Source organism: Carassius carassius, chromosome 38 (assembly GCF_963082965.1).
Source record: "Carassius carassius chromosome 38, fCarCar2.1, whole genome shotgun sequence".
In the NCBI taxonomy this organism is placed as follows: Eukaryota; Metazoa; Chordata; class Actinopteri; order Cypriniformes; family Cyprinidae; genus Carassius; species Carassius carassius.
Window position 1 is genome coordinate 14,886,784 of NC_081792.1, and position 10,769 is coordinate 14,897,552.

Here is a 10,769-nt window from a genome sequence, read left to right on the forward strand (position 1 = left end):
TCAGTTATTGATTTTTTTGAAAATCACTTCAGAGGACTTAAGTATTAATATCACTACAAAATTGTTGCAGTCAAATATCGTAAACCATACTCAACACTATACTTTACTTGCTTGATGCGTCAGAATAAGTCACATTTGTTTTTGTGTTAAATAAGTACATTTGCGGTTCCATATACAACATTCAACAAAGGCTCATTGGGAAAACATGCCTCTACCAAGATATTTGCAAAACTCCAAAAACGTACTCATCCAAAAGGTTTGCTTTTGGATGAGTTTAAAATCTTCAAAGATGAACAAAAGTCTTAAAAGGTTCATTGTTTATTGACAATAGTTTAGCGATGTATGAAGCACAGCTCACAAAGAACTTACTTGCATTTTACTTGAGACTGGATTTTTCCTGTGAAAATCAAACAGTGGTAATGACATGAACATCAAGTAAAAAAAAGAAAAGAAAAAAAAAAGAAATTAATAATAATAATAATACAAAAAAATAAATAAAAATAACTATCCCTTTAAGATTATATATAGGTAAAACTCAAGTCAGATATTTTGTGTCCATGTAATTTAATTTAACATTAATAATGGATGCAGGATACTGTACTGTCAGCCATCATAATTGCAAAAGGGTGATACAAGACTTAAAAAGACCTATGTGCTCCTCATCCCGCTCCTGATGATGCCATACCCTAATGCTAATGATGCCATAAATTGATTTGAGATGCAATGCAAATTAAACAAGGCTATATTTGTTGTAACTGGTGTTGTCTTTTCCTGACAGGTGTGAATGCATATTAAAATGCATTGAATGCACTGAAAAATGTGACTGGCTAACAAAGCAAATGTCTTTACTGTCAAAAGCTGAAATGGAAATGCCATAAATGCCTGAAGCAATTCCAGATAAGAAGTACAGCAGCTTATCAAGTAGGATTGCTATATTGAACAGGGGAGACTTTCCTGATGGAATACTACAAGGTTAAAACCTTATAGTGTGATTGTTGCTTTCCACAATCCTGAGCATAATCAGAATTTTACAAGGAATACAGCTTTTCAAGTTTGACCTGTATGCATTTTGAATCAGTAAATCCGCTTTTCTCCGCTGTTAGTACAAAGTGTGAGGTCCCAAGGATATATGATGATATGTTGCGCTGTTATCAGGAATTCCGGCACTATATATAAAAGTAGCAAGGTATAGGAATGTAAATATAAGCAAAAAGATATTATACAGCAAAGGCAACAGAAAGCCTTTCATTTCAGTGCAATTTCATGCCCTGCTCTAGTTGTTATGGAGGAGAGGAATTGAAAAAAAAACATCAAAATCGATTGCCTGGACTGCATTTTTACCTTATTGTATCACCTTTTTGTGCAGTGTTAGACAGTGTCGAAATGGATCTCTAGTCTGTGCTAGACTGACATTAAGAAAAGAACACAGTTCAAGCTGTACCAAAACATGTGCTTTTATCCTCTGGATTGAGATAAGGGCATAGAGAGCCAAGAATCAGGAAGTAATTGGAACAGGAGTGTTGTAATAGATGACTTAAACTGAATTAGTACATTTAATATATTTCAAGTCCATTGTTTTATATTATTAAAGGAAACAAATATGAATAATGCATATTATTTGAAATTAATTATTCATATTCAGGCTGCCTGTATTAATGTAGAAGTAACCACTATTGATTTTAGGAAATAAATTACCTGGAAAAATCACAGTGTGTGAGATAGCATGCCTCTTAACTACAGAGATCTGTATAATTGAAGACGAACCTTGAAACAATCCTAATGTTTCCTTGAACTGATTGACAACAGCATGTCAGCTAATCTAGTGAGAGAGATTTGGGAATAAAGTTGACAAGAAATGAAAATTTGCCCCCCTCTATTTTCTAAATGCATGTTATTGATCTTATTACGAATGATTCATTCATGCACATGATCATCTTAATTATTTTCTGACCTTGTTGTTTTTAATTAGAATGTTATAACTCAATATTCCGGTAAAACAACAGACTTTCTTACAATTGACTGCAAGCTCACATTCAGATCTACCTCCATGCAATTAAACACAATGGACAGAACCAAGTCCCTGCCCTTCTTCTTCTTCTTCTTTTTTCTTTCTCTATAATCAGTTTCACTTGGGTGTACAGTACATCACAATATGGAAGAAAAGCTCTGTTGCTACTTCAATTTCATCAAGACTTTAAGTTGTTATTTACCAGGTCTGTGGGGTGTAGATGTTTGTGTGAATCTCACACGACCTGTACAACATTTCACTGCAAAATAATAATAATATATATATAATAATAATAATATATATATATATATTTTTATTATGTTTATTTAGAGATGTCATATTATTGTAATAAAAAGCATTAATACACATTGTGCTACATTTCTTGTATTACAGTATTAAAGTAAATTTGTATTATTCAATGATGATAAAAGGAATTATCTAACATCTACATAAAATATAAGGATGTATTATAATGTCAACTAATTGGGGTTTGCAAGGAGGTTCTTGAGTTGATAAAATGCTAATAAATAATTAAATCATAAAAATGTCAAATTAAGCAATAAAATCAATCAAAATAAAACACTTAATAAAAAAGATCAAATATTTGATTTGTTTACCTGCATGTGACCATTAACCGACATCAGTATACCATGAACACAAATGTGTTATTTAATTATTTAAATATTAACTTCTCAGGGTAGTGAATTTTTTAGGTCAAAGGGGTTGATAAAAAAAGAGTGGGAATCACTAAAAACACATAAATTAGTAGCATTATCCACACTTGTCTGAAACAGTGTGGATTCAGAGTGTTTCTGGCGTGACTACTACAGAAATCAGTAACTAAAGAAAATATTACAGTTGATCTGGATGATACAGGCTGATCTGGAAAAAGGTTTCCCCAAAACCACTGATTACTCCAACACTTCGTTACTTTCAGGGAGCTTTTCCTGGCCACTGTGGCATTGTGTTTGCTCACAGGGGGCCTGGGCCTGAAATTATGTAAAGCTGCTTTACAACAATTACTATTGTTATAAGAACTATACAAACAAATCTAAAGTGAACTGAAAAGAAAAGAAAGAGTGGGAGCTGGGTTGCCTCTGTTTATCAAGCTAGGTTTTACCCTCATAGCTTTAGGTTCTGGAAGAGGTACAGACTTTCAGCTGGAACAAAATATAAATAGACAAGTTTGAATTTAAGAAAGATAAGATAAAATAGTTTATTGGTATTCAGGGCACCACAATATACACAAGGGGAACATGTCCAAACCAGTATTCAGAAATCCAAATAATATTTTTTTATTGGGATATTCCTAAACTTATATATTTAGACCCCTTTGTCATAAATATTTAAGTTCTGGATATTATTAATTAACTGTATACTTATATACTGTGTACCTCCTAAATGCTGGTTTATCTTCATATATATAATTTATCAATTTCACAAACTCACGCACAGACTTTCCTAATGGAATATAATAAAACTCCCTTGATATTGCTTTGAACTATTTTGCGAATACAGACGATCTCGAAAGGCTATTGGCTGTCACCTGCGTTCAGCGACGCTGATTGGCTGCTGCTTGTTTCCGGGGCTCCGTTCCAGCAGTGACGTTTTCCCAGTCGCCGTGAGACAGATTGGGGAGAATGGCTGCCAGTGGAGGTTAGATCTTCTCTTCAAAATCAAAACTTATTTCCAAAAGTTTTTTAGCCTGTTTGTGTGTTATTCATCTGTGATAGTGTTTTCTTTAGACGGAATATGATCAATTTAGACGGTTGGTTCAAATAAACAGCGAACCCCGGTGGTTGTTTGGATTTAACGTTAGGTAGAAAAGTACGGAGAGGTAGCGGCTAGCGAGACTAGCTCAGCGAGAGACTGTGTAAACACTCGCTTATTTACTCGCTGGGTTACGAGACAATTGATTCAACTACTTTAACCCTCGGTTAACTATGTGGTTTCGTGATATTTAAAGCGTTGTCACGGTTTATTTAGTGCTATGAAAAGGCTTTAGTCTGGACATAAATGGTTTGAGACCGGACTAGCCTGATGTTGTGCTAACCGGTAAAAAAGCACTTAGATTAGCACAGCTAATAAGTTAAGCACCGAATCTCGCTTACTCGTAGTAACTAAATACATTTCTTAAATTAGATTATCAGGAGAGTATTATATGTCTGAGGTTGTCAAAAGGAATACTAGTTCTTTAAGACCATACTGTTTATTTTCCTGCTCTTAATTAGTTTTATATTAATGCTCTGTGGGGGATGTGGTTGGTTAGTTGGTCAATGGACAATAAGTCTGAATTGTATTTATTATTATTGTGTGTTCTGAGCATCTCTTAAAGAATTTTAGTAAGTAAACTTGGATGTCACTGACTTTTTGCTCATCTGTTGAATGAGCTCTCATCTTTTCTTTCTTTTCTATTGGTTTTGCATTGAAACGCAATGTTTTGGTCCATAAAAAAATCAAGAGCTAATAAAGTGTAAAAAAAAAAGAAAATAACAAAGCTCAGTTCCCATTTTACATTTCAGTTTAAAAGTGAAAAAGTCATCTCGGCTGCCTAACACTTTTGTCTTGTAGACATAGGAAAGCTGTTACAAGTACAGAATGGGACTCCAGCAAGCACAAGCTACAATGGGGTAGATGCCCTACATGCCTGTAACATTCTCCAGAAGCTTAAAGCCTTGTACGACGAAGCTCAGCTGACTGACATTGTCGTGGAAGTGGACCATGGCAAGACATTCTCTTGTCACAGAAATGTCCTCGCTGCCATCAGCCCATACTTCAGGTAGCAACTGCACACATCATTGCTTTAAACCTTGAACTATCAACAATTTTTGTAGCATTTGTTGAGAAGTTGTGAAATGATGGAAGCTTAGAGTGAAACAGAGACCTTTAATTTATTGAATGTATGCTATATAAAGATTGAATTATTCAGTGATTTATTATACACAGATATGAAAGCTTTAAACTGATTAGAAATGTCGAGTTTGTGATACTTTTTCAGCATTAATGTATAAAAACTTGAAAGGAATGTTCCTGGTCCAATACAAGACAAGCTGTATTGATATCATTTGTCCCTAAAAAAATGTTTACAGTAAGTATACAAGGCAGACAGTAAACATAAAAATATGTTCTATTTTAAAAAGCATTGTAGACATTGTTTTTAAGTTAATTACAGTCTTTCATCTTCCATGTCATGACCATGTTAGCCAGTTAACTCTAGAATGATTTATTCCATTATAATTGATTGATCATTTTTGGCTTTAAAAATGAAGTTGGTTTCTGTTCTCTTTGGACAATATCCAAGAGCTTCTTTAAATAGAACTGAACTTGTACTGAGCCAGGAACACTCATTTAAGAAACCACACATTAAATGTAAAATAATCTTCAGAGTGCCACTGATTTAGACTTTAACACGCTTGAATCACACATCGTAATACCACAGTTAACTACATGTTTATTGTCATAAAAACGATTGCCATAGCCCTCTTTTTTTCCTCTGGTAAAATTCTAAAATGCAGTCGATGACACTGCTTTGTGTGTTCACAGGGTAATGGTGTTTGTTTTATCTTTTGTCAGATCCATGTTCACAAGTGGCCTTACAGAGAGCAATCAGCGGGAGGTGCGGATTGTTGGTGTTGAATCAGAGTCCATGCATTTGGTTCTGGACTATGCTTACACCTCACGTGTCACTCTCACTGAGTCTAACGTGCAGGCACTGTTCACCGCTGCCAGCATCTTCCAAATCCCAGCCCTCCAAGACCAATGTGCCCAGTTCATGATCAGCCGTTTGGACCCTCAGAACTGCATTGGGGTCTTCATGTTTGCAGATGCTTATGGCCACCAGGAGCTGTGGGAGCGCTCGCAGGATTACATACGCAAGAAGTTCCTGTGCGTGATGGGAGAGCATGAGTTCCTTCATCTGACCAAAGAACAGCTGGTCAGCATTCTCAACAGTGATGATTTGAATGTGGAAAAAGAGGAGCACGTGTATGAAAGCATCGTGCACTGGCTGGAGTATGACTGTTCACGACGGGAGGCGGATTTACCTGAGGTTTTTGCCAAATGCATCCGCTTGCCCCTACTGGACGAGTCCTTTCTGAGCCGTATACCCCCAGCCTTCGCCCTGGCCTTGTGCAGGGATTCCTCCGACAAAGGTCGGCTAAACGGCACCAATGGCTGCCCACAGCGGCTGGGTATGACTGCATCAGAGATGGTAATCTGCTTCGACGCGGCTCACAAGCACTCAGGGAAGAAGCAGACCGTACCTTGCCTGGACGTTGCTGCCGGGAAGGTGTATAAGCTGTGCAAGCCTCCTAATGACCTCAGAGAGGTTGGCATTTTGGTCTCATCAGAGAACGACATCTTCATTGCCGGAGGCTATCGGCCGAGCAATAGTGAGGTGTGCATTGACCATCGTGCAGAGAGCGACTTCTGGCAGTATGAACATGCTGGCAACAGGTGGCTCCCGCGATCACCCATGCTGCGGGCACGGATCGGCTGCAAGTTAATACACTGCTACGGGAAACTCTACGCTCTGGGTGGTCGAGTGTATGAAGGGGATGGACGAAATGCTTTGAAATCTGTGGAGTGCTATGATGCCAGAGACAACTGCTGGACAGCGGTCAGTGCCATGCCAGTGGCCATGGAGTTCCACAGCACAGTAGAGTATAAGGACCGCATCTATGTGCTGCAAGGTGAGTGGGGTTATTGCAGAGTCACCTGAAATCAGGGTCATCACGGTGTGCAAACACATATGTCCTTGTTATTCATTGGCCTGTCATGTCTTTTAGCTCTGCTTGGATGGTAAGGTCAGGTGGGTTAACCTCTCTCTGCAAAATCAGCAATAACTGTGAGCACAAACGATCTAGACTAGCACTCATTATTAAAGATTCACCAACATTTCAGCCACTTCGCAGTCACAGTCACAAAAGTACATTATTTGCATGTGCCTTAAAGCTATAGAACTATCCCTAATGACAAATATTTTTTTATCTTCACTGTCTTTGTCAATATTTACCATTCTTTTTATTTTATATTTTACCTTGTAAGGCCTTGTTTTTAAAATGGGGAAATTAGTTTATTAGAAGTATTTCTAATAGAAAACATATTCAGTTAGTTGTCAAAGCAGCTGTTCTAATTATTGAAGTGCTAAAATCACTTACTGGAAATAAAATGAAAACTTCAAGTGAAATAAAAAATAAACCTAAATAGTAATATTTATAAAAACAAAAACTAATAAAAATGGCAGACACAACAGAATTACTAAAAATGTAAAAGTTTCAAATGAAAACAAAAATAAAGCTTCATTCAAATTATTAATAAAAACTAAAAATTTTCCTCCTTTGAGTCCAGAATTTTGGTTTTGGACAAGTAGTGTAATTTTGGTGCTACATAATATAAATTGTACTTGCAATATTAATTACATATTTAGTCATTTTGGCCATCAGTTTGGATATTGATCATTCTTTTATTCTGAATTTGTCCTAGGAGAATACTTCTTCTGTTTTGACCCCCGCAAAGACTATTGGGGGCATTTACCATCTATGAACGTTCCCCGCACTCAAGGCTTGGCGGCCCTGTACAAAAACTGTATCTACTACATCGCAGGCATCTGCAGGAACCACCAGCGTACGTTTACCATGGAGGTGTACGACATCGAGCAGAACACCTGGTGCCGTAAAAGAGACCTCCCCTTCGAGCAAGCAACCAGCCCCTACATCAAGGTGCTTCTGCTTCAGGGCAGATTGCATCTGTTTGTTCGAGCCACGCAAGTCATGGTAGAAGAACTCGTGTTTCGTACCAGCCGCAAGAACTCTCTCTACCAGTATGACGATGAAGCCGACCAATGGACAAAGGTCTATGAGACGCCGGACCGCCTCTGGGACCTTGGCCGCCATTTTGAGTGCGTGGTGGCCAAACTATATCCTCAGTGTCTTCAGAAAGTGCTGTGAGTTCGAGGAGGGTGGTACTGCTCAATACACGGTGCTGTTTGTGTCCCCAACACCAGAACTGCAGTGGAAGTCTTAAAGCGTTAAAGGTTTCAATCAACTCGGGTGACGTTTGACAGTAAAAAAACAACAACAAAAAACAGTATTTTGTGTTCGACAGTTGGGCGCACAGCACCCACAGAATCGCTTGTTTTACAGTTAGAAAAGTGAAACATAAGTGCAATTATCTTTGTTTTTTTGCAGATGCTGAATCGTTTCTGCTCCATGATATCTTTAAAGGTTTTGTTGCTGTTTTAGGCTTGGGTTGTTGGCATGTATCGTTGGCGAACATGAGCAGTTAACGTTCTTAATGACAAGCAGTATGTCAACACTTGAGTAAAACAAGAAAAGTAAAAATAAATATGTAAAGCTATAAATATTCATACGGGTATGATGAGCGTTTTTGCTCAGTGTGAATACTGAATTTTTAAATTGTCATGTCTTTCAGGTTTTCAGATGAATAAGTCCATGCCACCTACAAAGAGGCTCTGTGGTTTGCTTAAGAATTTAGTTAGAGAATTTTGATTATTAACGGAAAGTAATTTGTTTGCCAAGATGCACACATAGGTGGCTCTATTTTGTTTTCTTAATCTTTGATTTTTCTTTTTCCTTCTTTTAAGTCGACCCATGTGCTATAACATCACAGTAGATATATTTTCATTTGGACTCTGCTTTTATGATGTTTCGTTGAGCCCGGCTCCCAAATCGAAATCTATATCTTTGCAATTTCGCATTACACCAGCCAGATCTTTAGTGAGGTTACAAGATTATACTCGGTCTCCATATTGGAGAAGTAAAAAAGGATACCAGCTTTGTGTAGCTGAAATCAAAAGTGGGCAATTTGTTGACAGCCAAAACCGCTCAGATCAGGAGAGGACATCGATAGGGTTGGAGAAGCGGTAGCCAAATTGTGGATGCCCTACATTCCACTGTCATTTACTGACTCCTCAGATCTAAAACCTACAGGTGCAGTTTGAAGATGGATGCCTCCAAAATGCCAAAACATGTCCAAGGAGTCTTAGCCTGTACCCCATGGCAGCAATAACAGGAGTTCTGTCAAAGTTCTTCAGAAAAAGTACAATTGAAATTGAAGTGATGATGTTTTCATGAATAATTCCAGAAAAATGGCCTTTGTTTTGCTACCATTGGTTGGTTAACGTTCAGTAAGATGTATTGCTAGATATGTTATGGTGTCTTATCACATGAAAAGCCCGGGCATCAGTGATGGAGTGAGCAAAGCCGATATGAAGACTTATAGTACAGTTTGCTTCTGCTTTGACTTTAGGAAATGTCAGTTTTGCAAATGCCCAGTCCTCCTATACTAGCTCACACATGCCCTGTAAATGAACACTCTTTTATTTCTTTCCATCCCCTTATCTTCCAGTCCGAAACTATAGAGAAGAATTGTTTTTGGTGCTGCTTTTTTGACAATCTTGTACATAAGATGCAGTGATTTTACAGCCATTTGTCATTGCTTGACACTTCCCAAAGGTGTCAGTCTTATAAGTTATTGTCTCAATGTTTGTTTTGGTTTTCCAGTCTCTTGTTTATTTCGTCATGCAGGTTTCTGATTTTGCACTACATTATTTCCTTCCTTGAAAGCGTCTCAGAATACAGCGCTATGTTTTCAGACACAGACTGAGGACGTGGTGAATGGCGTCTTTGAATAGGACAGCTGATGCGCTCTCATGTCGGGCGAGCTTCATCTGGGCTTTGGTGAAGGGTGAAGGATTTGAAATTGCATTGGCTTTGGTGCAGTTGCTGCACATTTCACATTTACACTCAGTAGCACGAGAGCCAGAAATGGACAATTCTCAGGATTATTGTCGATACACAGTACTGTATTTAAATGGTTTGTTGTACATGTAATATACTGTACCATATGTTTGCTGTACTTGCACAGTTTCTTTGTTGTTTTTTGAATTTATTTGTCCTTTATTTCTAACTTGGAAAAATTGATTTAGTTTTTCTTCTTAGATAGGTGTGTGTGTGTTTCTTTTTTCTTCTATTTTTAATATTTACTCTTAGGTTTTTTTTTTTTTTTGAGTTCTTTTTTTTTTTTTTTGATTTTATTCTGTAAAAAAAATTCTGAATCACAGGACATGGATATTAATGTTAAGATTTTGTTCTCTTCTTTCTTTGGGATTGCGTCAGTCTTAAGAACACACAAAGCATTACAGAAGATAAGTCATGACAGTACTACTCTCGCTAGTCTGTCTAGATGTTAAAAGCTTTGAAAGATTTTATAAATTATACTTGTGTGTTGTTGGCTGCTGCAGGTGTGAATGCTTTACAGCCAGTTTTTTCATTTGTCATAGCTTGCAGTTAATTTATCCACTTAAGTTAAAACAGTGTTTTATTTTCTTTCTGTATTATTGCTTTGCATTTTGTTCATTTTTTTCTGCATTTGATTTGCCTGTATGTATGGTGTGAGAGTTAAGTAAACATTCGTTGATCTCTACTGTGAAATTCACCTTGCACATCATTTGAAAAATAAAACAATAAAAAGGAAATTATGGTATAGTATTTTTACAGCAAGTAAACGATTTATATAGGAAGCTGACCTCTCTGTACAAATTTTTTTTTAAATTTATATGAATATGTTAGTGAAAGAAATGCATATATTATATTTATTTATATGATGCAAATTTGCATGCACGCACACAGATACTGAAAATGTCTCATTTTAATGATGGGTGAAAAAACTATTTTAATTTATATCATCTCCCGCTTCTTGTACTACTATGATAATTTATGAAACATATTTGTTTTAACAG

The 10,769-nt window shown here is 36.9% G+C and overlaps 1 protein-coding gene across 2 annotated transcripts; it reads left to right on the forward strand.

Annotated features, from left to right (window-relative positions):
* Positions 1 to 3,525: 3,525 nt before the first annotated feature.
* On the forward strand, positions 3,526 to 10,505 carry LOC132119396 (kelch repeat and BTB domain-containing protein 8-like). 2 transcript variants are annotated; one of them, XM_059529301.1, is made up of 4 exons: positions 3,526 to 3,664; positions 4,580 to 4,787; positions 5,582 to 6,699; positions 7,493 to 10,505. In XM_059529301.1, the coding sequence occupies exons 1-4, from the start codon at positions 3,649 to 3,651 to the stop codon at positions 7,954 to 7,956; spliced, it is 1,806 nt and encodes a 601-aa protein (XP_059385284.1). In that variant the 5' UTR covers positions 3,526 to 3,648; the 3' UTR covers positions 7,957 to 10,505. The 2 variants fall into 2 exon arrangements, with proteins under 2 accessions (XP_059385284.1, XP_059385286.1); XM_059529303.1 differs by lacking the exon at positions 3,526 to 3,664 and adding an exon at positions 3,680 to 4,096.
* The last annotated feature ends 264 nt before the right edge of the window (positions 10,506 to 10,769 follow it).